A 25,195-nucleotide genomic window follows, 5' to 3' on the forward strand; every position below is an offset into this window, starting at 1 on the left:
TTATTAAGGCACAACACCAAAGATTCCTGTATCACCGCCGATAACCGTTATCGCCATATTACAAACTTAGCGGCCAGTATTTTTATTTTGCCCAACCAAGTCCGTTGCGCAGGTTTCCATCCTTTTTCAGTTTTTCTCTTGGAATAAATAAAAATAGTAAATCTTTGTATCGTTGTCAGTTTACTGTTTATTTATGTATTTGGCAATTTTAATACCATAAGAGACATTTTCGTACGAGTGCTGCAGTGTCGATGCGATGCAATCGCACACTTGTTCTTGTCATTTCACTTTGCGTAAATTCCTGATGGTTATCTGATTATCGTTCCAAGCAGGAGCCAGGAAACATGGTAACGTCTAACTTACGTGCAATGCCACCGTAAATGCTCACGGTGGCATTGACTTGAAAAGTTCAACTTGCTGCTAGAATTTCATAATGCAGTTTTCGTGTATGTTTGCATAATAATAATGGTATTGTCCAATTTACGGAGAATTTGTGTGTTAATGCAAATCGCTTTAATAGGGCAAAACTCGCTTCTCAATCAACAGTGCAGCGTCGTCCGTGTCGAGTCAGGTCTCCAAAGCACCCACTCCGCAACGTCTCGACTTCACGGAAGCGGAGGCGGAGCCCGAGGTGGACCTTCCCAGTGTGGACGGGGGATCCGATTCTACCCTGCGGCGCTCTCCGCGGCTCCATCGGCCGCAGAGTACGTTGAGCAATCAGGAGAATCACCAGCCCATGCAGAAACGCCAACGGACTTCGTCTCCCGAAGTCGCCACCCCGAAACGGGCGCGCCTCTCTCCCCGCAACGCCCCGGCTCCGAAGTCGTCTGTTCCACAGCCAACAGACTCGCCGTTAGGGGGCGCACGCACGGACGCACCGTCTCGAGATAATTTTTGGAATTATCCCAATTTGAGTGTGGCCAGTTGGAAACTAGTCCACTACCGGTTTGCGGATGTCATACAGCGCTTCGATCAGCATGTCAAAAATTCCAACGCACTGCAAAAGGAACTGGAGCGAGTGTCTCCGCGAACTACGCGCAGTGCGGAAAAGGCGCGGCAGGATGTCGAGAGCGAATTAAAGAAGGAGCAAAACCGAGTTAATAAACTACACGCCGTGCTAAATCATGCCAGTCGTAAGTCGGTTCTTCTATAAAATAAAATTGCTTTGTCCTGTTGGAGGGTTGCATGTGATATTTCGGATTTTTTTTATACTTTTTGTACTGTTTTCTTTATAATTACAAATTATTTCTCGGTTATATTCATTTCTACCTATACACCAGTTATATTTTATTCTGTCTTCACAATGAGTCTGATAGTTTTTCCGTAACTGTCGATACTACTACGCTTATTTTCTTAGTTAATGCAGGACAACTGAATGTCAGATAAACTGATCTCTATTACTAAATAAAATAAAAATAAGTTTATGACTTTATTCATGTATTGGATTAGATAATTCTGAGTCTTATCTTTTCAGATCTTCGGGACGAGTTCAAGTTATACAACGTTGCACCGCTTTATAAACTTCTGGACGCACGGCACTCCACCTGGACACTGGCTGACTGCATGAATAAATTAAAGGATAAGATTAAAAAGAGCCTGCTACGGGTTGGTCTCAGTTGTCTTTCCTATCGGGCAACTTGCTGCGTTTGCTACAATGTCTGTATGTTGTTTCAGAGTGCGCTAGGTGATAAATATACGGATTTCCATCTGATATTTCAGCAATATCGCGGTTTTGATCCATGCAAAACGGAGTTTGACGAATCAGCGTACGAGCTGAGAATTTATGGCCAACGGAAGAACAGTCAAGAATGGAATTGGAAAAGCCTTATGATTTTTGGTTCCCTTGGACTCCGTAAAGCGGAATCCTTAATGCATATTGCGGGCGAAGATTTCGCCTTTTACCCGTTCATAATTGGAATCGGTGACTCCGCTATCATGAAAGAAGTGTACCGGCATTTGTTTCATTACCACGATGGAGCTGTCAGAGCGCAGCATTTCAGTATTAAGGACATGTGGCCGATAATAGCCTGCTGTATATTTTATACAGGTAAATACCACACGATATGGCGTTTCTTACATGATTAATTTTGTTCATCTGCATCTATAATTTTGCCGTTATTACGCATATTGTTTCTGATTGTAAATTATGCACTGAACGCGTCCTTTCTTTGTGACTCAGTTGTCAATCGCTTCTTTCCAATTTCAGCGAAGTTTAAACTGGATGCGCGAACGATCAATTTGAACATTACGATTGAAGATACCTCAATACGACGGTCCTTTGCGGACAGTGTGGTGATGATTAATGTTGCCAGTTTAGTGAGGAAGTACATCACGAAGTATGAAACATGCGACGACGCCTTTGTTCCTTCGTAATTTCTTCTGTATTGTTTTTACCATTTGTAGATTGACCGAGCCGTTGGTCGATGCCGCGGAGTTAATGAGGGAAGTTATGCCAAAGGATCAGGTTGAAGAAGTCCGCTGTTTTGTACAGAAGGAAATCGAATCCCGCCACAATTGCCGGTGGAACGAAGAGACAATGGTGATAAAGCGGGTTCAGATGAAAGAAATCTCTATCAAAAGTGATGGAACTTTAAAGGTAGATTTTGCAATACGCCGCATAAATGTTTATTTGATCCAAGCACTGAATTAATATTGCTGACGGTCTTTTCGCAGAGGGTTGTGGTAGCAGTGCATACGCTATACGAGCAGGAATCTGTTTGACCGTGTGATATAGAAGTTTATTCATCATAATCATAACCGGTGCCATGTTGGTATCTAAATTGTTCTGAAAAAATGCAAAGCAAATGGTGACGATGTGCTGTCGTATTTAACGTTAAAGATATAGTTTTACTATTCAGTACCGTGAATACCAGTACACCGGTTGTGGGTTTTATAGAAAATAATAGATGTTGCGTTATTTGTAGTTCCAAAGCCACCTCCAAGCAATATCCTTCCTCTACTTCTATAGCAAATACCGTACTCGGGCTTACCTACATCCCATCCATGGGGTGACCGAGGATGACCTTTATGAAGATCCACCCCAAAGTGATGATGCCACTATCAATTTGCCCCCGACAGACGATAGCGGTTTTAGCACTGCCAGCGCACGCGACACGAGAAAATCGCAGATAAATGGTACTCTGGTATATTAGCTGCTGTTTTTCTGAACTTTTATTTATTGTTGTTAAGGAATTCCTTGCTTGGGTTAGACTTCGCTGGTTAGATGTTCCCGTCGTATTTTCGATGGATCGAGTGATCTTTGTATTTAATATCTTGTTATGTTTTAGTACGTGTTTTTTGTTGGACACGTTTAGAAAGAGGCAAAAGTGATTGTGTCTATCCATACTTGTACTGACGTTTTAATGTGCGTTACCGTTACGAAGAAATATGTTAGTAGAAACTCTATGGGTGGGCGCCGGGCGATTAAACCAGAAAATTAAAATCTTTGGAAATTTAAATTCCTGTTTGGTAAGTTTCTCTTAGCGGAACCATTATTGTATATTATCATTATGACAGCATTATATTTTTATTGTACACCATTTGAGGATTTTTTTATCTGGTTTCAATCTGCTACTGTACAGTGTACATATAAAATTCACTAGAATTATAGCATTTGTGATCTGGGATAGCCTGCCCATGCAGGCCTACTGGCCCCTCATATCGCCCGTATAGCAGGCTGGGCGGTACAAAACAACCTATCAATTTTCATTTCCTGCGTATGTTTTCTCAGTTTGTGCCTTTCTGGAGCTACGGCACATTGTAGCGTAGCTGCACTGCTTTCTCTTTTTTATCCCGTTGTGCACCGACGACCATTCCCTCGGCAGGGTTACTCCGCATGTTGATCGATCCAATAAATCAATAATAACACTGTTTCGTTGGCAAGACGCTCCTTTGCTGCAGTGGAAACTCGGATGTTAGTAACTTCGCAAGTGTCGTTTTAAGTTGTGCTGGTTGCAGCCAGAGTTCCCAGTTGACTCCGTCGCGGGGATAATTATGCTGTGTGTGATCCTTATAAAACAGTTTTTGACGGAATTATAATTTTTTGACTTTGTTTATCGTTGCTTGTTGGATTATTTCCTCGGAATTTTATTCAAAATGTCGTTGAAGCAGACTGTGGGCAACAGTAAGTGCGAAGTTAAAACTTGACAGCGTTTTAGTGTTTATTGCGGGACTTTTATGTTTGCTAGCATAATAAGCTTATTGTTGGAGATTTTCAGGTGATTATGAGTTGCGTGTTGTATTGTAGAAATTCTGAAAGAGGTACTGCAATCAGTGAAAGAAAAAGGCAAATGGAAGGTTCTTGTGGTGGACCAGCTGAGTATGCGCATGATCAGTTCGTGTGTGAAGATGCACGACATTATGAACGAAGGAATCACAAGTAAGCGCCTGCTATGGTTTCCCTGTTATCGATGTGCATACGCCAGTACATCGTTACGGGAGGGGTGTTACGATTGCGCACTTTTTCATCCCTTTGTTTATTTTTTCAGTCGTGGAAGATCTAATGAAGCGTCGCGAGCCTTTAGTGAACATGGAGGCCATTTATTTGATCACACCAGTGGAGAAATCTCTGGAACATCTTATTAATGACTTCCAGAATCCCCTGAATCACCAGTACAAGGGAGCCCACATATTCTTCACCGAAGCGTGTTCGGATGACATGTTTTCTCATCTCTCCAAATCGATATCCTCCAAGTTTATTAAAACGCTGAAAGAAATTAATCTGGCATTCTTGCCTTACGAATCCCAGGTAAATTTATGTTTTTATAAGTGTTTCGTAAGTTCTGCATTTACCTGCCACCCAGTACTAGTATAATTATTTCTGTTTAGTGTTTATTATTTGTTAATATTCTTATTTCAGTTTTTTTGCTCGGCATATGTTTAAATTATTCGAATTTGTTGTAAGAATTTAAATTTGTTTAAGAATTTTAAAATTGTTATTGCGCACTGATTCCGTAGGAGATCGTTATAAACCTTTTTCTTAAATTTTGAACAGAAAGATAATTATGCATTTAACGTTACGAAAACACTATCATTTCGCCTTACCACGGCATTTTGACTGAGATGCTCTTAAATTTTATTGAGTTAATTTTTTAGAATTTTTATTTTGAATAAATTCGTTCATAATATTTTGCGCAGATATTTTCCTTGGATTGCCCTGAAACATTCCAGTTCTTCTACAACCCACAGAAAGCAGGTGGTCGGAATAATTTCCTGGAGCGAGTGGCTGAGCAAATTGCCACTTTGTGTGCCACTTTGGGAGAGTATCCGGCAATTCGTTATCGTAGCGATTTTGAAAAGAATTTTGAATTAGCACAACTGGTCCATCAGAAGTTGGAAGCTTATAAAGCCGATGATCCATCAATGGGCGAGGTATGAAGGGAATCTATTATTATGAATCATGTCATCGTCGTATTTGAGATACGTACTTTTTATTGTTTAATAATTGTTTAAAAGTTGTCGTTCGTAATAGTAGTTATGATTCGGTGTTTACTGGTATTGTTTTTGACCTACGTATGACTGATTATAGGAAGGTAACAGCAAATTCATAGTGTTGAAAGTGACTTGAAGCCTTCCTTGTTTTTTTATGGTTACGGTTTTTACGGTTGACTTAGGGCCCAGAAAAAGCACGATCTCAATTGATTATTGTGGACCGTGGATTTGATTGCGTCACGCCGCTGCTACATGAGTTGACGCTGCAAGCGATGGTGTATGATTTGCTACCAATTGAAAACGATGTTTACAAATACGAGACAGCCGGGAGTCACGACATGCGCGAAAAGGAGATTCTTCTGGATGAAGGCGATGATATCTGGGTTAATTATCGCCATAATCATATTGCCCATGTTACCAAGTAAGTTATAGGATAGTGATGTTCCTCATTTGAGTATGTTTAGTATTTAGTTCAATCAGCAGAGTTCGAATCCACAGTGGTTTTGTTTTAATTTGTAACCACAAGCGAAAAGTATATCGCAGCTGTAGTCGTAACTGGAGACACATTTGAGGTATACGATTTGGGTAAAACTAAGAATGAAATGAGTGCAAAAAAAGTACTGTGACTCGTCCATATCAACATTCTCGTTATATTCGTCTAGGAACATCACTGCTGGACTGAAGAAGTTCATGGAACAACACACCCAGAAAAACACAGAGAAAATGAATATCAAAGATCTTTCCTTCATGATTAAGCAAATGCCGCAGTACCAGAAGGAACTAAATAAGTATTCTACACACATTCATCTAACAGAAGATGCCATGAAGCAGTATGAAAACCATAAAATCGAAAGGCTATGTCGCGCGGAACAGGTGTGTTATATTATTACGCGTGAAATATGGTTTTTTTTCGACTGAACGTAGAACGTTTCTTACACTTTAACTTTTTTATTCTGTTTGGTTTTCCTTTCTCTTTTGCACGAAGTGTAATATTGCAGATCAACATATTTGCATTTTAGGACTTGGCCATGGGCGAGACATCCGAGGGTGAAAAAGTTAAGGATCCCATGCGCGCCATCGTACCCATTCTCCTGGATCAAAACTATACTAACTATGACAAATTGCGCATCATTCTTTTGTTTATCCTATCGAAAAACGGCATTCCTGAAGACAACCTCAACAAGCTGATTCATCATGCCCAAATGTCAAACGAAGAAAGGAACATTGTGCTGAATATGCAGAACCTCGGTGTCAATATTCTTTCGGATGTAAGTCCAGGTGATTCACACATATTTGCCAATGAAATAATCATAACGCTCGATGTTACTGCAGAGTGGGCAAAAGCGTCGACAGTGGACGCCGGCACGGAAGCAGCGCATTACGGCGGAAACTTTTGATCTGTCGCGTTGGTCACCCATTATTAAAGATCTCATGGAAGACGCTGTGGAAGGAAAGCCGGACGGCAAGTGCCTGGATTTGAAGCACTTCCCTTTCTTGCCGGGACATCAAAATATGCAGGGTGGACATGTGCCGACCAGGTGAGGGAAGCATGAACATTTTAATCGAAGCTCCGCAAATTTGCACGAACATTCCGGTAACCGAAGTATGCGTTCCTGGGAAATTGGGTTTGGTTTTTTTCCAATTGAATATGTTGAACAACGGTTATTTTTATTTATGCGGCCATTAAGCGATTATCGATAGCTGGTGGGGTTTTTTAAAACTTGACTTGTAACTGTGATTGCACTCGCAGAGGTAATGTTTTTAGCTGAACGGGCGCTTGGATAGCAGATGACACTCGGTCCATCATTGCCGGCATTGTTTAGATCGCCTTCGTATCTGTTTGTAAAGCGCCAGTCAAGTTTACGCAGTGTTGTTTGCGATTGGTTATTTTGCCGCATTGTCATGGGCTTGTTATGATTTTCAGTGCCCGTTATGGAAACTGGCATAAGGACAAGGCGGCACCGGCTATCCGTACAGGACCGCGGCTGATGTTTTTTATTGTCGGTGGCGTGACGTATTCGGAAATGCGTACTGCCTATGAAGTGACACAGTCGTCGAAGAATTGGGAAATTCTTGTTGGTAAATATTTGCTTTGTTTTCTGTGATTGAAATAGTTCATGGACCAGTATGTTCTACTTCCAAAATAATGCTGGTTGTAATATTAACTGGTGATTCGGACACTTGAGTCGCTGACCGGAAGTATTTATCACTGAGCGCGGAATCGCCGCGGAAAGGCAAACTAATTGTGTTACGTATCTGAAAGCCTCCATATCGCTGTCAGTTAAACCTGTTCCCGGTTTTGTAGGTTCAACGCATATCATCACTCCAGAAAGCTTCCTTCAGGATTTGAAAAATTTAGCTGACCAGTAGAAGGACGGAAGCTATGATACGGAATTTCATGACAATAATTTCGGAGCAACAACCCCCACATTCCTTTGTACAAAGGATCTTCGGTTAAACCGTAATTATTCTTTTGTTTCCTATACCTGTGCTGCGGGATACCGCTTGCTGAATTCCCTGGATGTTTTGATCTTTTTCTCGCTAAGTAATGTGTGGTCTAGTCAGTTTTATTATAGAGCAAATGTTGAAAATTTATCCGACAATAGTTTGTTTCCACTTTCTCTGCGCGCATTTATCCGTACGTAATGGCTATTGATTCTGCTTTAAGCTTCTGTGTTTTGCATGCTTCGGTTTTGTTTCGCTGGCATAGTTCAGGTCAGTCGTATAAGTGCAGTAATTGTGAATCTGTGATTTTTCCTCATATTGCGCATATGAAGAATTGTTAATGATTTCATTGTGGCACCAATGAAGGATAAATCTTTGGGATCCACTGAAAAAAGTCGGCGGTAATCGTAAGAGTAAAAGGCAGTCTACGCTGCGCAGTAAGAACGCGTAAAGAAGATAGAGTTGTAGAAAATTGAGAACTTGATTTATCCGATATTTTAATATGTTCACTAGCGTTCGCGATGTTTCATTCACCATTCCAAACCCGCATTAAGATATCTATCAACAGAAAAAGCTGGAAAACTGTCGCCATTTATTTCTTAGTCTTTGACTTTTCGGTCTTGGCTTCTGCAGGCTTCACTCGCTGACTGGAAAGGATCGCGCTCGCTCGACGAAGGGCCAGCTGTTTAAACACAAAAAAAGTTAGGTACGCGAATGTAATAATGAAACCAGCAATCCTAAATACAGTAATATAAACCGCACCATATCTTTCAAAATCTGTTTTATGCCGAAAAAAAATGAAAAATTTACAAAAACGAGTTTACTAAACGGGCTACATTTCGAAAAACCAGCTGTCTGTTTCACATTACTTCAATGAACAGAAGTGCCAACCAAAAAATGAAATACGATTTTTCCAAGAGTTTCCGATAACCTGACGTACCGATCGAATCTTTCGTGGGGCTCCAGCACCGCGAAGACTGTTTCGGATGGTGCGATACGATGGTCGCGCGCCACGTTTCAAGTTAGACCTTCTGTTATTCTGCTTCACTTTGCGGGAACCTAGAGTACAGAACAAGAAATAAAAAACATGTAATAAATCATAATCACTGAAACGTGAGCTGCCTACGACTAATACGAAAATTTGTGGTTATATTATAATGATCTGAAATACGAGCAAACCCTGTATGAGCTATGCGCGTACTATGATATGCTACAGAGAATCACTCTGCAATATTCCAAACGATTGGGAAACGTACCAATAGGACGGGAGGTAGTGAAAACTAATCCCTTTGTCCCTGCTGCAGCTGGCTGAATAGCGAAGACATTCCTGTTAGCTATTCCGTTCAAACGAGGGGAATTAATTCCTTTCAAATTGCCCGGTTCCTGAACAAAGCAGAATCACACATCACATTTCACGATCACTGCGTCGCGAAGAGCCACGAAGAACTTACCTTGCTGAAAGTCTTACAGACCCCACGCTGCCTTTTAAGGAAGGCATGGTTGTTGCGAATGATTTGCCAAACCAGATCAGCCGACATTTTTCCGGTGGTAAGGAGTAAATTATTATCGTTTTAAAATTAAGGGAACAGGACAAACGGCGAAAGACAACAGGAACCACGAAGCTAAATAACACCGGATTCTGGATGGCAAACGAATAGGATTTTGATTGCCGCATGGTGAGCCGTCAGTCTGAAGTGGCTTCGTGGCAGGCCGTTTGGGCAGCGGAAGCAGCTGATTGAAAAATCTCAGTTTCTGACTTTCTTGAACACGAACGAGTAATCTTTTTTGTGAAACTTTGTTATTTTCGAGATTCTTTTGTGTCATTTTGGTTTTTTTGAAGTTTTGCCCTTCCGGTCTCTTTTGCGTTGTTTCTTTAACACGTTTTGGCTCAATGTCAGATAAGAAACTATGATGGTGGATCTAGGAAGAATCCACGGACAGAGACAGAAACGGAATCTATCCTGCAGAGTGAGCAGTGTTGTATACTACGAGTTATGCGGAAACGCAAGACACCCGACAATCAACTGCACACTTTATCCCATTCACATGACACTACAGAAGCTCCCGCAGCAGAATTGCTGCGGGGCTAAAAGAACAGCAGGTTACTCAGACGACGATGGCTAGCAACTGAAGAATCTACCAGATCGAAGAGCTGGTAGATGGAGCAAAACAACTTAGCACCCGCACCAGTGCGGGTGTGCGGGGAGGCCACTCCTCCTCTCATGCCTGCGGGTGGAACACGTGAGGTCCTCCGAGCGTATCGCGCGGCGTCGCGAACTCCCCTCCACGTCTTCCCGGGTTGAAGTCCTGGGTGGCCGCTGGGGCTGTAAACCTCCGCTCACCAGTCCACATAGCCGATGCGCATCCTTCACACTGCAGACACGGCCCCGTGCCTGCGGTACTGGAAAAACTGACACATACACTTTCGTTTCACTGTTTTCGCACCTTCGCTTCGGATTCGTTTCATTTCTGTATCCGCTGACGTCACCGGTGCCTGCGGTACTGGAAAGACGTCACATACGGCTTGCTTCACATCGGTTTACGGTACACTTCGGTTCGGCTCGGTTCACGGTTCGCTTCACTTCGGCTCGGTTCGCTTCGGTTTTGGATCCAGTCCGCTCTGACCTCTTTAACCTTGTCTGGGTCAACGCACTGGCTGCGACGAAATCTACGGTCGAACCCGGAACTAGGGACATCATTCCATTTTCTTCAGTCGGGAAAGGTCACACTCTGAGTAAAATCGGGCAGGGGTTTGGGGCATTTGAACACTGGTGACCCTGCAAACACCAAAATACGCTTCCTCGGTGGGGAAATTCCGCTGCATCCGTCCAGGAAAGGTCGTCTTCCCAGCAAAATCGGGCAGGGGGTTGGGGCAAAATGACACTGGTGACCCTGCGGAGCAGCTCACTGCATCGTCTTTGGTGGCAGGGTTCACGTGGGCTTCAGTGGATGGCAGTCCTTGAGCTGCTGTGGACTGGAGTTGGCGTAGTCGTCGCTGGCTGGCTGCTGACATTCTTGTTGTGCGATATCCACGGTACACCAGTCCGTTACTGGTGGAAATCGCTGTGACGGTATCCTTATAACCGTTCCATCTTCTTTTCGCGATGACGGCATCCGTATAGCCGTTCCCTTGTTCCATCTTCTTTTCGCGATCCATCTTCTTTTCGCGATGACGGCATCCGTATAGCCGTTCCCTTTTGCTGCTGCTACTGCGGTATCCTTATAACCGCTTAAACGATTAAAAATGGTCCCAATGGATAAACGACACGCTCTGCTACCATATGATGGTGGATCTAGGAAGAATCCACGGACAGAGACAGAAACGGAATCTATCCTGCAGAGTGAGCAGTGTTGTATACTACGAGTTATGCGGAAACGCAAGACACCCGACAATCAACTGCACACTTTATCCCATTCACATGACACTACAGAAGCTCCTGCTGCGGGGCTAAAAGAACAGCAGGTTACTCAGACGACGATGGCTAGCAACTGAAGAATCTACCAGATCGAAGAGCTGGTAGATGGAGCAAAACAACTTAGCACCCGCACCAGTGCGGGTGTGCGGGGAGGCCACTCCTCCTCTCAAAACTATGCCAGATTCTTGTGCTGTGGAAGGATGTGGTAAAACGCGGTGTGCGGATTCACTTGCTGATGAAAATTTGACATTCTTCAAAATCAACAACAAACATCGAGAAGCGACAAGGGAACATTGGATCCAATTTTGCCATAAGCCACCGAACTGGCTTCCCAATACCGCCGCAAGCATATGCAGCCGCCACTTTCGACCCGAATTTGTTATTCCCGGATCGAAACGCTGTGGACTGCTTTTAAAGAATGGAGCCGTTCCAACGGAAAATAGTTATGATCCGAATACCAACAATGTCAAGCGCAGTAGAAGGACGCCTCGAAAGGGGGCTGAGGCGTGCGATGTCGAAGCCAAGAGTGGACAGCAATCCACTCCACCGATGCTTTCTAGTTACGGTTGCGAAGAAGCCAGCTTAGCGTGTCATCACGGTAGCGATGTGACCATCCGTGATGTGCAGATTGCACTGCCATTCATGGCGCTTCCCGTTGGATGGAGTACGGCGTGTCACGTTGGCGATCAGGGCAGGATCCGATTTTATTTAGTTGATCTGGAAACGGAGGAACCTATAAAAACGTTGGCGGTGTTGGGAGACGATAGCATGAAGATCCGCGTTGTTGTCCGCGGAAGACAGTACACCGGAAACCGATTCCCGAGTTTTGTGAAGAGCGTCGAACATCTGGCTGTCACGCTGAAGAGTTTGGACCAGGCGCCTATGTGCTCCGTTATGCCAGTGTACCCGAGTGCGAACTGCTGGTGCCCGCGGAATTCTCTGCACGAGCGACGTTCTGCAGGGTCTGTCGGCTGCGGCGACATGCGGAAAGTCAGCTTAGGAATCGCGAAAAGAGGCGTAGAGGTAACTGAATAAAAAATATTTTATTCGAATAGTCATTGCGGTTTTGCCTGGGATTTCGCAATGCAGAGCTTCGTATTTAATTGTTGGGTTCGATTTTTTTTCAGAGAAATTACTTGAAAAAGCCGCTGCTCGTGTACTCCGGCAACCCGCACGCAAGAAAAAGAAGGTAACAATCTTAGCGGAAAGCGAAGATGTCGCAGATAATGTGACTTGTGAAGAAAATATCACAGATAATCTGACTTGTGACGAATACATGTAATCAGTTTGCTCACTTTCGATTTTTCTCTGCTCATTCTGCGAATATCGCACATGTGGCATCTTTGCCATAATAAATGTTAGCCAATTAGTGGTCAGTTACTTACTACACTCTGTATGTCCTGGTGCTACTCCACCTATTTTCATGGATTATGATCTCTAAATCAAAACAAAGTATGTAAATAAAACCATGGGAATATGATAGCGATGCTAGTTTTTAGGTAACGTTATGAGTGAGAAATAGTGGTAAGAATGTGCACGGGTTTACTATAATCGACTCAGATTTAATAATTATATTATACAGTACTTTATTAAAAACACTAAAGTGACATTTCCTACGGAAATAGCTCCGTCAGGCCTGGATGGGAAAGGGAAATAATCGGGATAAACGGGAACTGGATACAAACCACATGGAATACTTCTATAATAATTATTAGGCTATTAGCCCAACCACATTCTAGCGACAGCTATGCTGACTATGCAGTATGCCCGTATTAACTGGCATACCGTAAACCACACCCCTAACTTGTGCCAATCACAGGGGTGTAACATTTTGGTTACAGATTTCCCCATAGACCGTGCAAGAAACAAGCCGTATACACTCTTATACAGAAAGTCTCACTTTCTGTTTTTATTATAGTGTATAGGTCCTGCAACAGTGTGCAGGCCTGACGGAAAACGTTAACCGTAGGAGTAAAGTTCTTTCTGGAAAAATAAGTACGAGTACGTTTTGCTATGAAATTGGACGCTTCCGGTCAGTTCCGCTGTAGCGTTAAACATCATTCGTTTTCGTACACGATGCAGTCGCCAGTGCCACTCGTCAGCGAACGCTTGAAAAATCACTGCCTTTTAAATTTTTTTTCTGCGTTTTGGTTGCACGAGCAATTCAGTACGAGGCAAGCGGCAACTCTTTCCCATCGCTTTAGTAAATTACCTCACTTTCCCTGCTGCATTTTACCCGTATGCAGGCGCTCACGTGATACTTGATTTCAACCGTTTCACGTCTAAACCGGTTTGCAGCTATCGTTGATTGCGCAACTGATAACGAGTACAGAGAAGAGCACGGCAGGTGAGATTTTATCGCCGGCTCAGTAAGCTAACCGGTTTAGACGTGAAACGGCTGAAATCAAGTATCACGTGAGCGCCTGCATACGGGTAAAATGCAGCAGGGAAAGTGAGGTAATTTACTAAAGCGATGGGAAAGAGTTGCCGCTTGCCTCGTACAGTGTTTCCAATACAAACACTGTCAAACAGTTGTCCGTTGCCACGATCCATTTGTTGAGCATCTTTCCATTCTGAATTCGCCACGTTAGCGTGCCACCATGCCCTAGAGGCCACCAGTCAGCGTACACTTTCTTTCGCGCTACACTATGACGTGTACGCGATAGTTCATGCACACTTTCTTTTTACCAAAGCGCCAAAGTATTGTCGCACCATCTTCCGCTTTGTATTCTTTTCTGTCTATCCCCATCCTGCCATCGACCAGATATGCCACTCATAGTCTAAAGAGCCGTACCTGATGTGGATGCAAGCCAGATCTTCGGTTTTCGGGAGTTTATGATTTATCTATGGCTGGCGACGGTATGATAACTTCACGGCGCACTCTATAGTTGTTCAATGTCTGTCTGACCCGCGTCTTTCATGCCCCATACAGTCAAACCGATCCCACATGCGGGATTGTACAAATTCGGCAGTCTAGTCACATTAACCCTGCAGAATGTGGTCATTATCCTGCTCATCAAGTACGCCAAAGCCCTGCCTGGCGCCACCTTCATCTCCAGCACGGTGGTGGTGCTCATGGAGATCTTCAAGCTTCTGGCCTCCCTGGTGATGCTGCTCATCCAGCACAAGTCCCTGCGGGTATGGGGACGCGAACTGTATGATGAGATCTACTGCAAGAAGATGGAGACGCTCAAAGTAGCCGTGCCTGCCTTCATCTACACCTTCCAGAACAATCTGACGTTTGTGGCTGTGTCGAATCTTGATGCTGCCACGTTTCAGGTATGCGAGGAAAATATTTGAGAAAAATGGTTTATTCTGTATCTTTTCTGGTACTTGAATTTTGTTCGAACGTTTGCATCGCAAAATATTTTGACGGAATGACTTTCGATGAAAACGCTTACTAATCTGTGAAATGTTAATCGTTTCGCACTGTTCTCACTCTAAAATTTAAAATACAGCACAGTACTGTATTCTTCAGAAAAGGTAAAGCCGTATTAATATTATTTATGTTACAGTACAGTACAGTAAAGATGCAGATTGTGCCGATGACAGCTAATTTTAGTGCCTTATAGTTTCAATTTCGCGCGGTTTGTTTTTAAGAATTTCGTTCTTGGAATTTTACTTGAAGTTTGTTTAATTTATATGCATAATGTGTATTAACGGTTTACTGCATCGCAACATCTCGGTATTTGTGCTTAGTTTTATGGACCGCGCCGGTGTATTAATGTAAAATGTTTTATTTTCAGCATTTTAGAAAATAGACTCTTTTGACTGACTAATGAATTAGGATGTTTGCGAGGATTTGCATCGCATAATATTTTGGAAAAATACTGAAAAAGGATAAGATTTAATACAAAGCTCACATAATACTACCGCTGAAGAAAAGCGTTGACTGAAATAGTTCTTTGCTGGTTACTTCCCAGTTATTGAGATTGCTTCTGTTTTTCTATATGTACCTTGTTGTTCATGCCAGGCGCGTTTAATTGAGTAGGCGTTTTTATAGGTGGTATCGCAGATCAAAATTCTCACAACAGCCATATTTTCCGTGGTTATGTTGAGGCGGCAACTGGGAGGATTGCAATGGGCAGCACTTTTTATCTTGTTCATAGGTGAGTTATTTTCCTTATCGTTTAATTTTGTACGGAAATCCAATTTTGGTGTTTGCACGGCACTATAACATTTCTCAAAGATTTGAAGATGGTTAGATATATCACTAGGAAATGTTGTTTTAACGTTTAAATTTTAGTTATCACATAAGTAAAAATGTGAAATACCCGCGTTTGCTAGTATGTATACGAGTCTGTAAAGGAATGTGGATATAAATACATAGTCCCTGACTCTGCCTGCAGAGCTGTTTGTGCGTTTTATTCAGCATTACTAGAGTTTGTTTTTATCAATTTAGAAATAGTTCTAAACTTTTAAAAAAAGATAAAGAACAAAGAAAGCAGTCGTGAAAGTAGCGGCTGTTGATGTCCAGAATGCTTTGCAATTTGCACTTGTTTGCGGTTAGACTCCCGTAGAAGGACTGCACTAATGCTCTACATTTTATGCTATAGGATGGTGATTCTTTTGAATTCTATTCGTAGTAGGCAAAAAAGCTTATTAATATTGTTGTACAGTATTAAAGTCTAAAAATAGCGATATTGTAGTGTGCTCACACATGCTGTAATAATTTGTGAACTTGTGTATGCCGATAAATCCGGTAATAGCTTCCGTTTATGATAACATTTTGGCATTTTTTCAGGTATCGCCGTTGTGCAGCTGGACCAACAATCTCCGCAATCGACCAAACTTTCGTACCACATTCAGAGCCCACTCCTGGGACTCGCCGCCATCATTGTCTCGTCCCTTATGTCCGGTTTTGCCGGCGTCTACTTTGAGAAGATCCTAAAGACATCCGAAGTATCGCTATGGCTGCGCAATGTCCAGTTGAGTATGTTCGCCATCCCGATGGGATTGTTGACCTGCCTTTTGTCCGACGGGGACGCTGTGATGTCCAAGGGCTTCTTCCATGCGTATAACGTCCTGACATGGACCATCGTCCTGCTGCAGGGATTCGGAGGACTGACGGTGGCCGTCGTGGTGAAATACGCGGATAATATATTGAAAGGCTTTGCCACGTCTTTTGCCATTGTCTTTTCCGCGATCGCATCCGTGTATATTTTTGCCTTCGAGATACACGGTCTGTTTGCGGTGGGTTCGGCGATGGTGATTGTGTCCATTTTTATGTATGGATACGTGCCGAAAAAGAAGGATGCAAAGCGGGCGGATCTGAATGGGGTGGAGAAAAGCGTCAAGCATGAAAGTCAGGTGCCTTTGTTGGAAATGGGAAAAGAGGAAAAATGAACTAGTAATAGTTCTTTATGGATTATGTTTAAAATTGCCCAAGTTGTCAGAGAATAGGTTATTTGAAAGAAAATATTTTAATACAGCAAGTGCCTGTTTCGTTGTATTTATTGTTGTGTGTTTCGATATTTTACTTGTTTTTTATACAAGTTGTTGATTGATCTTTGGCTTCCTTTTTCTTGTCACAAAACCTTGTTTATTCTCAATCGGAAATTTTCAGAAAGAAATACGGAGAAAAATCTCAGTCCGCTTACAGATGAGCGCAGTCAATGCTTTCTAGAACGCCAATATAATCTCATCAATATTTTTTCGTATTTTAATATTTTTAAAAAGTTTTAGGACATCAGACGATTCATAGCATTTTGGAACGGATTGTGCAACGTGCATATCAAAGGCATGAGTATCCAGAATGCTCATCAAAATTGTTAGCATAGAAATTGTGCTGTACTCAAAATTTTTATGTACGTTATTTTGTGAAAATCAATCCTGTTGCAATTTTGAAATCACGGTTTTGCTGTAAAAAATGTTGCTTAGCAGTCGTGTCCGATACTACAGTCCATTCCCACAATTAACCTTTGCTCTGGCAACGTAACGTAGTAAGACTAATCCCTGAGTATGAAATGTTTTCAACTTTTACATTAGCTTATTAAATTTAGGTACTATAAAGCAGTAGTCCAAGATCTAAACCATAAAATTTATGAATTTCTTTTACACATCTCTGTAGTATTTCTTGCACAATTGTGTTATTCCCAGAATGGCTGCTCCCGGTGCTCCCTCTCCAGCTATTTCGACGGTAAGTGAACTGAGAAGCGATAAATACAGCTAAATAGGGCTGCACCAAATAAACAGCTGGTTCAAAAGCGCCAGAGTTTCACTTACACAAAATAATTGCGAAACCTAAAAATAAAAATAGCAAAATTATATACGTAACCAGTATTAATCACAATTGTAAGTCCGTTAATAGTTTGTCAATTGTAATATCTTGATTCGTTGTTACTATAGCTCTATTTTTCCAGACCGGCGATAAGAAACCAGCAATCGCTCCTGTTGATTTTTCAGCAGTGAAGAAGGCCAATCTACCCGTCGTTGTGATCATCGGTAACTAAAACTTGCAAGCAAATTGCATATATAAGCAACTGAATAAACAAAACTGACGCTGCTGGTTACTTAACACATGGAAATTAACGTCTCAGTATAATGTTAAAGGACAACGGTCATATTGCACGAAAATATAGAAACGAAGTCATTTTAAGCAAGTTCATTAAATAAACTTGTTAATCTACTAACTTTTTTAACAGGTGGCCCAGGCTGTGGTAAAGGCACACAGTGTGTAAAAATCAAAGAAAAATATCATTTCGCCCATTTATCAACTGGTGACCTTTTACGCGATGAGGCCAAAACGGGCACTGCTCGTGGGAAACAACTAAGTGAAAAGATGGCCAAAGGAGAACTTGTTCCTGTGGTAAATTCTACACTGTATATTCTACGTTTACAGAATCACTATCACCCTATTTGAACTGAAAGGTTTATTGTGCTATACATTTCATCACGATCGCTAACAGTTAACTAAGGCTAAACTAAAAAAAAGAATAGATAAGTAAGATGCCGGTTCAAGCCTTTACCATAAGTATCATACTTGTAATTGCAAAAACTGTAAATGCGACTGGTAACTAGAAAAATGCGATACCAACATAAATTTTAAAATATTTTAGCACTAATATCGCTTTTCTGGAGAAAGTTTTTTACTGAAAAAAGCAAGCGGTCGCAAAAGCTTGAGGATATACTGTAGTTTATTTTAATAGTTTATATGTGCGCATGGTACACAAATACACTACCTACGATGGTGAGTATCCCATAACAACCCCCCTTGATCTATCTAATTTGACGATATTCTTTGATCCACAGGAAGTGGTAATGGAACTATTGAAAGAATTTATGGCTAAAGCCATCACGGATAAAAATATTCAAGGATTTTTACTCGATGGGTTCCCAAGAGAAGCGCCACAAGCGGAAGCCTTAACAAAAGAGGTAAGAAATTTTTAACCGCATAGTTTTGGACTTGGTCAACACGTTTTATTCGACTAACAATTTTACACAGTATTTTATGATGTTGTGTTGTACATGAAAATTATTTCCCAATGTAAACGAAGCATTAATGTAGCGTGCAGTCCATCTGTAAAATTTTATTAAATTGTAAAAATTTGTATTACTCTGCACGAGCGTGGGGTGACTTCCAAGGGTAAAAACTAAAAGATGGAGAGTTTCAAACTCTTAAGCTGTTTTCTCTGCAGCATAAAATCATGCGCATAGTTTAATAAGTCATTAGAAATCTGGTGCTCTTTCCAGGCTGCCACTATACTAATAACCTGCATATCGTTTACTATCGTAGAGCGTGCGCAGTAATAGGGTACGTACTTGAGTACAGAGTTTTGCGCATCTGTTGCACATAGTAATTTTTCTTTCACTGTTTAAAAAAATGAAGTGGCGAATAATTTACTTGTCATGGCGTAGTAGAGCAAAATAATTATCTACAGATATAATGTTGAATAGTCGCGCACTAACAGCATCTCACAAATTAAAGAAGAAATTTTTACTATTCATACATTTACTACACAAATAAAACAAATAACTACGTAATTCCGACAACTAAATTCGGAAATTTAAGGACTTTGTCTGGTTGTATGTTAGCTGGGATTGCCAAAAGCCGCTATTTACTTCGAATGCCCGGATGATGTTATGGCTAAACGCCTTGCTGATCGCGGCAAAACAAGTGGACGGAGGTATACAATACGCCCTGTTGGATATTACTCGTACCAATAAATAATATTTTCTAACGTAACCTACTTTAATCTCCAATTTATAATTTCTAACCGCAGCGACGATAATCCGGATACCATCAAAAAGCGTTTGGATGTTTTCAAAAAGCAAACACTTCCGGTGGTAGAATTTTACAAGGGCAAAAATCTTCTTCGTGTGGTAAGTTAACAGACTTAAAGAAGATACAGAAGATTCTGTAGTAGAAGATATGTGTGCATAATTTTTCTGCGCGGTGTAGATCGTGTAAAAGTTTCAAGTCGACCTTTATTAAAAAATTATTACACCAAACTCACATGCACAAGCACTCACTTTTACTGATTTCGCGCTGAATAAGTAAACACAAGAAAGCACTTTATATCAGAAACTTAGAACTGTTTTCTCTTCACAGGTAAATGGCAACCGGGAAGTGGAAGCGATTTTTGCGGATGTAGTTAAAATCATGGATCCACTTAAAACAGCAAAATAAGCAACTAGTCAGCTTGTGATTTTTATCTCTTTCTAATTCTTAGATTCTTAATCAATTTTTTCCGATTTTATGAACCTATCTGACAAAAACGTGGGCATTTTTCCATCCTTCTCTTCTTTTACAAACAAATCACCCGTTTACAACGCACAATTCTGTTTTCTACTTTTGCTTTTCTAAACTGTTAAGAATGCACTACAGTACTTATCTTCAAGCATTAATTCTCAATGCTTTTTTTTATTGCCAAATTCTAAACCCAACTAACTTTTCATACAGAGTAAAACCGCAAAACTGACTAATCATCCATCTTGTCATGCTCGTACCAGAATCGATGCACGGGTAAAAGTATAAAACAACAATCGGCACAGGATACAATCAAGCAACACATTAGTACTTCCACAGCACGTTCCGCTAATACTCAAGGCACACCAAACTGCACTACATCTTCAATTTTTCTTTCACTGCGCTTTCACCTCATTCCACTTTGCAGCTTGGATGTGTAAACCCGAATAACGTGGTTGTATGTGTCCGTGTAACGATCCATGCACATCGCCAAACAATTCTGCACAAAAACCAGTTTCATCAGAACAATTCCATCTCACTAGATCTATGGAGTGTCTACGAGTACTGTAAATTTAACTAAAATTAACTTGCAAGTAAATCGGATAGTCAAAATAAAATTACAGAGAAATAAAAGATAGTAAGAATACCGTTTGCACTATGCGCGGACACTAGCAACTCCATAATTTTTGGTACTTATCTTTCGACTGAAGCTGCGCACAAATTACTTCACTGCAGACCTTTAGCTATGTTTGTAACGCCGAAAACTTGGAAAACTGTTCGTACCTGTTCAGATGACGAAAGTGATGAACCGGGCTTCCCGATGCACATTTTATAACATTTATGCGTGGCTTTCTGCAATATTCACCACAGAGCATTTAAACAGCTACCAAAGAATTGTCACCTTGCTAAGGGAGAACTTACGCTGAGCAACTCTTGAAAATTCGCGACAGCCAGTTGCTGTTGGACTTGTTGCATCAGTTCATCCTTCTGGGCTCCGGTGAGCTTCTCGGCCATCTTATCATCGAAATGTATATCGACGTTCGGCGTTTTGGCGGCGGACTAGTATCGCAATATCCAGAAATATATCACCCGGCGTGATCGCTTAGCGAAGGGGAGATACGCGAAGGACGGAAATTCACTTTGGCGAACCTTCTTCACAAGGTGTTCCAGAACGAGCTTCCAAAGCTCGGCTTGGTCTTGGTTGTAACTTACTAGGCGTCGTGCGAAACCTTCGCCAACAAAAACTAGTTGTCAGCTTAATACAGATATTACTACTTACAACAAAACTTTGAATTTTTGCCGTTACCAACAGAATCTGTAGCGAGGAAAACAGAAGAAAATCTGTGCAACAAAATTAATGGTTTGCTGATAATTTTGATTTATCACAAATGACAAATCTTTGAAGTTGCAGACTGTGGGTTTGTTTTCTTTTACTGCGGCAGACTATAATGTCAACCGCCTGTAGTCGCCAGCTAGATTAATGATGGGTACAGTCTCTGGCCGGAGTCTGGCGTTCGCCCCACCGGCAAAGAAGAAAACGATACCACATTTTGTCATCATGCAGTACTTAAATTAATTTTGTAAGTCTTCTTAAAATTAAATTTGGTTAAGAGATCCTTCTGATTGGAGAAACCTCTAATTTTGAAACGCGTCTATGTCTTCTGGCGAATGTTCAAAGAAATATTTGCGCGTCTTTGCGTGAATACTCGTGCTGCATGCGCACATAATTTCTATACTACAAAATAATTTTCACATAATTTCTATTTCTATACTATTTCTATACTTTTATAGTATTTCAGTGGCGTTTTAAACGACCAACGACAGTCACAAATTCTCAAAATGCCAAATTGCAATTATTTAAATTTTGGAGAATCAAGGTCGAAAGCAGTTAAAACGGCGCTGTTATGTTGTTTAATCGTAACTAGACCTTGATATTGTTATCGAGCTATTGAAATAAAAGAAGTGTAAAAGTTAAAACGGCGCTTAATGGATAATTCGTTTGCTCCAGTGACGTCGTTATCCCGACCGGAAATGTTTATGTAAGGTATCACGTGCTTCTCAATTATTTCCATTTGGGATATTTGACCATTTTTCTGGCGGTATGTGGTAATAAAGCCCTACCAGGCGGAGGCGGAAACTGTATCCCCAAAATAAAAGAGCCTGAATAACGTTAACATTGCAACGGATGAATTTCTTCTTTGGATACGCACCATATTGATCAGAGGACATGTGGCGGTGAACGGAAGCGTCTTTAGAATTCCCAGTGGGATGGGTTGGCTGGATACCTGGTTAATGTGGCATGATATGACATATTTTGCACGGATGCGCCATAATATTCAATTTTCAGATGATTCCGGCATAACCTTTTGCAGAATGAATATTTTGTTGGTTATTAAAACTGGGACTCCGTATTGCCTTTTGCATCGCAACTATAGAAGTAGCCATCCATCATTCCGTGCACTAATTTTCACATGATTATCGATCACTATACGCTTTTGATTACGGCAAGGCGCGGCTATGCTTATTTTTAGTCTACGAACTGTTAATTGTTATGAATAATATTGTTTACAAACGACTTATAATCAGCTCAGCATTTCATAGTAGAATCATGCTCGTACTGGTGACCGCTCTGGTGTCCACCGCCACCACCGGCATTTAGAGCTTTGTAGGATGGGCAGAACTTCTGCAATCTACACCATCATATGAATAGAAGTAATGATGGATTGTACAATGGTTACCTTTATGCGGTAGATTCGGTGTGTTTTGTGTACAGATACTGTGCAACTGATGGATATCAATTTCCGCTTTTACATTGCAAAGAATTTGTCTTACTTAAAGACATCCGGCCTTACTATCACTTGTTTCTAAGTAAATGCTCATCCCGTTTTTAACTGCTGCAGTATTATATTTTGTGCAACCAGATCCGCGTCGGCATTTCCAAATACATCTCGTACGTATCTAATTTTGACGTGAATTACCCAGATGTAAATCATGGAAATATCTTGTGCAGCTTGCTTGTTACGAGTTCTCAATTCTCTCGATGAGTGTCCGAACTGTGTTTTGTTTGTTGAACTATGCTATCAAAACCGGTGTCCTCCTAATTTTACGATGTACATTTTACCAATCAACAAGAGGTACGATCCTTAACGATTTCGCGTGCCAACGCAAAGCGGGTAAAATTTACGAAGCATGAACGACAGCTTTTATTTCACTACCCTTGAAAACTCCACCTCGTCTAACTACTTCCATCCACTCGATACCGTACCCTACGGTGTAATGAGCATTCCCTTGGAACTTGTCGGTATCATTGGCTCTATCGTCTTTCTACATGAACTGCATCAGAACACCAAAAATCGCACCTCCGCCTCGGCCATGTTTGTCAATCTCTGCCTGGCCACATTATTACAAACCGCCGTGACCTCTCCTCTGCAAACCTACACTTTTTTGACAGGCGTCCCCAACGGATTGTCGCGGCCGGAGCGGGCCGGACTATGTAAAGGAGTGGCCTTTATCTATTTGGTTTCCGTCAAAGCGGTCATATTGTGTCAAGCATCCATTGCGCTCAATCGGTTATTCTTTGTCATCTTTGTCACCAGATTCCCTATTCTCCAATCCAGACCGGTCATCATTAGCCTTCTGGCGTTTCCATGGTTGATCAGTGTCCTCTCGCACTGTCTGCCGTTGTTCAACGTGGGCGGGGCGTACGGTTACAGTGTCCTGACCAATAAGTGCAGCTACATCCGCAACGAGGGTGCGGTCATGCATTTTCAGCGCAGCTTTGTCACCGTGCTGGCTTTGTTCATTATTGTTGTGTCGTACACGGCGGTGTCGGTGAAGATTTTCCACGTACAGCACCGTCTGCTGAAAATCCGTCCGCTGCACCGTGAAGAAATAGCCACAACTAATATGGCTTCCATTAATAGCACCGGAAATGGATCATTAGCAACGGTTGGTAATCCGAAGGCACTGCGTCAGATGCGGAGGGAAATTCGAGCCGCGAAGATTGCACTGCTGAGCTCTAGTGTTTTTGTGGCTTGCTATTTGCCGACCACACTGCTTAGCTTTGTGTCCGGAAATAATCGGCGGGAGCTCCTGTCGCCACTGGGAATGTCATTATTAATGGTGCAGTCGATCGGTAAGTAATTATCCTGTTATTGGTAATCGTAAATGGAGCCTGATCGCAAGAATGGCCTACCCTATAGTAGAGAGTTTTCAGTTTTTGAATCAAGCATAATGTCAAGCATCCCCGACACACTTCGCACGTGCACTAAACTGCAACAAGTATTTAATTAAAAAGTCGATAAAAAAATACTGTATCTATATACCTACGACTGCTGACAAACTTAAGCTCCTAAATAGCTAGCTGCATTTGCGTGAGACGTTCTACCTCTTATTCTTTAAAGGTTAGCCTTACAAGCGCTTGTTATTCGGTACTTAACTATAATAACTGTTATAAAATGATAATATTTATGTTACACAAGACATGTGGCAGTACAAGTACTACCATTTCCACACTGAAGCCGTTGAACTAGCGCAAACTACTATTGTAAAAATGAATGCATGAAGAGAATCCACTCTGTACGCACAATAAGCGTGAGCGCTGTAGCCTGTGCTCTGTAGGTGCATTTTTTTACTAAAATTACTTTATATAATATAGAGTACGGTACTGCATTGCAAAATAGGTAGATCTCACGCCGCTCACGTCAGTCAGCGCTTTATTAAAGTTATGTTTTTGCTAGGCATATCTATTAGTCCCTGGTTGGCCTGTTTGCTCCACGGAGAGTTTGACAATAAACTGAGCCGGGATTTCTTGAAATGGTTGGAAACCAACGCATACATCAACCATTCGCGAAACCGCCGGGACCATTCCCATAACGTGGACGGCTTTGAGATTTCCAGTGTGAATCGCTCAGCAAGCCACAGCGCGAATAAACGTCTTATTCAACTTTTGTAACTACCCATGCCAGTAGCTACGGGATGTATTGTATAATTACAGTAATTTTGTATTAATACTTACGGTTTATAAGTGTACGTTAACTCGTTATTGGCGTACGTGTATATAATATACTAATACGTCTAACACGTGCAGCTCAGAGTTGACAAACTGTATGGATTCCGATTGGATTGTATTTAATTAATTTTACAGTCACAATTCTGTATAAAGTAGTAAAACGCCATCACGAATACTGATACTAACACAACCTCAGCCGACAGC

General features: G+C 41.6%; 8 protein-coding genes across 9 annotated transcripts; 6 read left to right on the plus strand and 2 right to left on the minus strand.

The window, feature by feature from the left end:
* Nucleotides 1–105: 105 nt before the first annotated feature.
* On the plus strand, nucleotides 106–3,425 carry LOC129595945 (uncharacterized). The gene is made up of 7 exons (XM_055493083.1): nucleotides 106–347; nucleotides 521–1,133; nucleotides 1,475–1,605; nucleotides 1,675–2,047; nucleotides 2,207–2,336; nucleotides 2,404–2,596; nucleotides 2,925–3,425. The coding sequence occupies exons 1-7, from the start codon at nucleotides 345–347 to the stop codon at nucleotides 3,150–3,152; spliced, it is 1,671 nt and encodes a 556-aa protein (XP_055349058.1). The 5' UTR covers nucleotides 106–344; the 3' UTR covers nucleotides 3,153–3,425.
* Nucleotides 3,426–3,767: 342 nt separating this feature from the next.
* LOC129595934 (syntaxin-binding protein 1-like) lies at nucleotides 3,768–8,256 on the plus strand. Its single transcript, XM_055493072.1, has 10 exons — nucleotides 3,768–4,123; nucleotides 4,247–4,378; nucleotides 4,488–4,747; nucleotides 5,137–5,370; nucleotides 5,613–5,851; nucleotides 6,093–6,303; nucleotides 6,450–6,698; nucleotides 6,763–6,968; nucleotides 7,355–7,509; nucleotides 7,736–8,256. Exons 1-10 carry the CDS (start codon nucleotides 4,096–4,098, stop codon nucleotides 7,798–7,800), a joined length of 1,779 nt encoding a protein of 592 aa, XP_055349047.1. The 5' UTR covers nucleotides 3,768–4,095; the 3' UTR covers nucleotides 7,801–8,256.
* A 99-nt stretch (nucleotides 8,257–8,355) lies between these two features.
* LOC129595990 (60S ribosomal protein L28-like) lies at nucleotides 8,356–9,544 on the minus strand. Its single transcript, XM_055493134.1, has 4 exons — nucleotides 9,327–9,544; nucleotides 9,132–9,258; nucleotides 8,816–8,934; nucleotides 8,356–8,557 (listed from the first exon to the last, which is right to left on the minus strand). The coding sequence occupies exons 1-4, from the start codon at nucleotides 9,411–9,413 to the stop codon at nucleotides 8,468–8,470; spliced, it is 423 nt and encodes a 140-aa protein (XP_055349109.1). The 5' UTR covers nucleotides 9,414–9,544; the 3' UTR covers nucleotides 8,356–8,467.
* A 1,795-nt stretch (nucleotides 9,545–11,339) lies between these two features.
* On the plus strand, nucleotides 11,340–12,965 carry LOC129595972 (uncharacterized). Its single transcript, XM_055493110.1, has 2 exons — nucleotides 11,340–12,314; nucleotides 12,419–12,965. The coding sequence occupies exons 1-2, from the start codon at nucleotides 11,397–11,399 to the stop codon at nucleotides 12,482–12,484; spliced, it is 984 nt and encodes a 327-aa protein (XP_055349085.1). The 5' UTR covers nucleotides 11,340–11,396; the 3' UTR covers nucleotides 12,485–12,965.
* Nucleotides 12,966–13,198: 233 nt separating this feature from the next.
* On the plus strand, nucleotides 13,199–16,876 carry LOC129595955 (UDP-N-acetylglucosamine transporter-like). Of its 2 annotated transcripts, none has more exons than XM_055493102.1 (5): nucleotides 13,199–13,323; nucleotides 13,824–14,150; nucleotides 14,224–14,570; nucleotides 15,295–15,400; nucleotides 16,036–16,876. In XM_055493102.1, exons 2-5 carry the CDS (start codon nucleotides 14,138–14,140, stop codon nucleotides 16,635–16,637), a joined length of 1,068 nt encoding a protein of 355 aa, XP_055349077.1. In that variant the 5' UTR covers nucleotides 13,199–13,323; nucleotides 13,824–14,137; the 3' UTR covers nucleotides 16,638–16,876. The 2 variants fall into 2 exon arrangements, with proteins under 2 accessions (XP_055349077.1, XP_055349070.1); XM_055493095.1 differs by having other exon boundaries at nucleotides 13,312–13,458.
* A 338-nt stretch (nucleotides 16,877–17,214) lies between these two features.
* Nucleotides 17,215–20,212, plus strand: LOC129595981 (adenylate kinase isoenzyme 1-like). The gene is made up of 7 exons (XM_055493122.1): nucleotides 17,215–17,430; nucleotides 17,654–17,735; nucleotides 17,936–18,099; nucleotides 18,543–18,665; nucleotides 19,326–19,417; nucleotides 19,514–19,613; nucleotides 19,843–20,212. The coding sequence occupies exons 1-7, from the start codon at nucleotides 17,392–17,394 to the stop codon at nucleotides 19,918–19,920; spliced, it is 678 nt and encodes a 225-aa protein (XP_055349097.1). The 5' UTR covers nucleotides 17,215–17,391; the 3' UTR covers nucleotides 19,921–20,212.
* Nucleotides 20,122–21,375, minus strand: LOC129595997 (mitochondrial import inner membrane translocase subunit Tim13-like). The gene is made up of 3 exons (XM_055493147.1): nucleotides 20,902–21,375; nucleotides 20,764–20,832; nucleotides 20,122–20,479 (listed from the first exon to the last, which is right to left on the minus strand). Exons 1-3 carry the CDS (start codon nucleotides 20,992–20,994, stop codon nucleotides 20,387–20,389), a joined length of 255 nt encoding a protein of 84 aa, XP_055349122.1. The 5' UTR covers nucleotides 20,995–21,375; the 3' UTR covers nucleotides 20,122–20,386.
* A 1,061-nt stretch (nucleotides 21,376–22,436) lies between these two features.
* On the plus strand, nucleotides 22,437–25,076 carry LOC129597292 (uncharacterized). The gene is made up of 2 exons (XM_055494778.1): nucleotides 22,437–24,115; nucleotides 24,720–25,076. Exons 1-2 carry the CDS (start codon nucleotides 23,170–23,172, stop codon nucleotides 24,932–24,934), a joined length of 1,161 nt encoding a protein of 386 aa, XP_055350753.1. The 5' UTR covers nucleotides 22,437–23,169; the 3' UTR covers nucleotides 24,935–25,076.
* The last annotated feature ends 119 nt before the right edge of the window (nucleotides 25,077–25,195 follow it).

This window comes from Paramacrobiotus metropolitanus, unplaced genomic scaffold (genome assembly GCF_019649055.1).
Source record: "Paramacrobiotus metropolitanus isolate TYO unplaced genomic scaffold, Prichtersi_v1.0 Parri_scaffold0000003, whole genome shotgun sequence".
Taxonomy (NCBI): domain Eukaryota; kingdom Metazoa; phylum Tardigrada; class Eutardigrada; order Parachela; family Macrobiotidae; genus Paramacrobiotus; species Paramacrobiotus metropolitanus.

What these genes read in the sequence shown, in the direction of transcription:
- LOC129595945 (XM_055493083.1), top strand. An exon ending in GTGAGGAAGTACATCACGAA is followed by an intron (nt 2,337 to 2,403) that starts GTATGAAACATG and finishes TACCATTTGTAG; the next exon opens with ATTGACCGAGCCGTTGGTCG. An exon ending in AAAGTGATGGAACTTTAAAG is followed by an intron (nt 2,597 to 2,924) that starts GTAGATTTTGCA and finishes CGTTATTTGTAG; the next exon opens with TTCCAAAGCCACCTCCAAGC.
- LOC129595934 (XM_055493072.1), top strand. Translation starts at nt 4,096, where the DNA reads ATGTCGTTGAAGCAGACTGTGGGCAACA. An exon ending in GTGTCAATATTCTTTCGGAT is followed by an intron (nt 6,699 to 6,762) that starts GTAAGTCCAGGT and finishes ATGTTACTGCAG; the next exon opens with AGTGGGCAAAAGCGTCGACA. An exon ending in GAATTGGGAAATTCTTGTTG is followed by an intron (nt 7,510 to 7,735) that starts GTAAATATTTGC and finishes CCGGTTTTGTAG; the next exon opens with GTTCAACGCATATCATCACT.
- LOC129595990 (XM_055493134.1), bottom strand. Translation starts at nt 9,413, where the DNA reads ATGTCGGCTGATCTGGTTTGGCAAATCATTCGCAACAACCATGCCTTC. An exon ending in CACTACCTCCCGTCCTATTG is followed by an intron (nt 8,935 to 9,131) that starts GTACGTTTCCCA and finishes TCTGTACTCTAG; the next exon opens with GTTCCCGCAAAGTGAAGCAG. An exon ending in CCCCACGAAAGATTCGATCG is followed by an intron (nt 8,558 to 8,815) that starts GTACGTCAGGTT and finishes GTGTTTAAACAG; the next exon opens with CTGGCCCTTCGTCGAGCGAG.
- LOC129595972 (XM_055493110.1), top strand. Translation starts at nt 11,397, where the DNA reads ATGGAGCAAAACAACTTAGCACCCGCACCAGTGCGGGTGTGCGGGGAG. An exon ending in TCGCGAAAAGAGGCGTAGAG is followed by an intron (nt 12,315 to 12,418) that starts GTAACTGAATAA and finishes ATTTTTTTTCAG; the next exon opens with AGAAATTACTTGAAAAAGCC.
- LOC129595955 (XM_055493102.1), top strand. An exon ending in TTGATGCTGCCACGTTTCAG is followed by an intron (nt 14,571 to 15,294) that starts GTATGCGAGGAA and finishes GCGTTTTTATAG; the next exon opens with GTGGTATCGCAGATCAAAAT. An exon ending in ACTTTTTATCTTGTTCATAG is followed by an intron (nt 15,401 to 16,035) that starts GTGAGTTATTTT and finishes GCATTTTTTCAG; the next exon opens with GTATCGCCGTTGTGCAGCTG.
- LOC129595981 (XM_055493122.1), top strand. Translation starts at nt 17,392, where the DNA reads ATGGCTGCTCCCGGTGCTCCCTCTCCAGCTATTTCGACG. An exon ending in AAGGAGAACTTGTTCCTGTG is followed by an intron (nt 18,100 to 18,542) that starts GTAAATTCTACA and finishes TTTGATCCACAG; the next exon opens with GAAGTGGTAATGGAACTATT. An exon ending in CGGAAGCCTTAACAAAAGAG is followed by an intron (nt 18,666 to 19,325) that starts GTAAGAAATTTT and finishes GTTGTATGTTAG; the next exon opens with CTGGGATTGCCAAAAGCCGC.
- LOC129595997 (XM_055493147.1), bottom strand. Translation starts at nt 20,994, where the DNA reads ATGGCCGAGAAGCTCACCGGAGCCCAGAAGGATGAACTGATGCAACAA. An exon ending in ATTTTCAAGAGTTGCTCAGC is followed by an intron (nt 20,833 to 20,901) that starts GTAAGTTCTCCC and finishes TGAATATTGCAG; the next exon opens with AAAGCCACGCATAAATGTTA. An exon ending in CACTTTCGTCATCTGAACAG is followed by an intron (nt 20,480 to 20,763) that starts GTACGAACAGTT and finishes GTTTTTGTGCAG; the next exon opens with AATTGTTTGGCGATGTGCAT.
- LOC129597292 (XM_055494778.1), top strand. Translation starts at nt 23,170, where the DNA reads ATGAACGACAGCTTTTATTTCACTACCCTTGAAAACTCCACCTCGTCT. An exon ending in ATTAATGGTGCAGTCGATCG is followed by an intron (nt 24,116 to 24,719) that starts GTAAGTAATTAT and finishes TGTTTTTGCTAG; the next exon opens with GCATATCTATTAGTCCCTGG.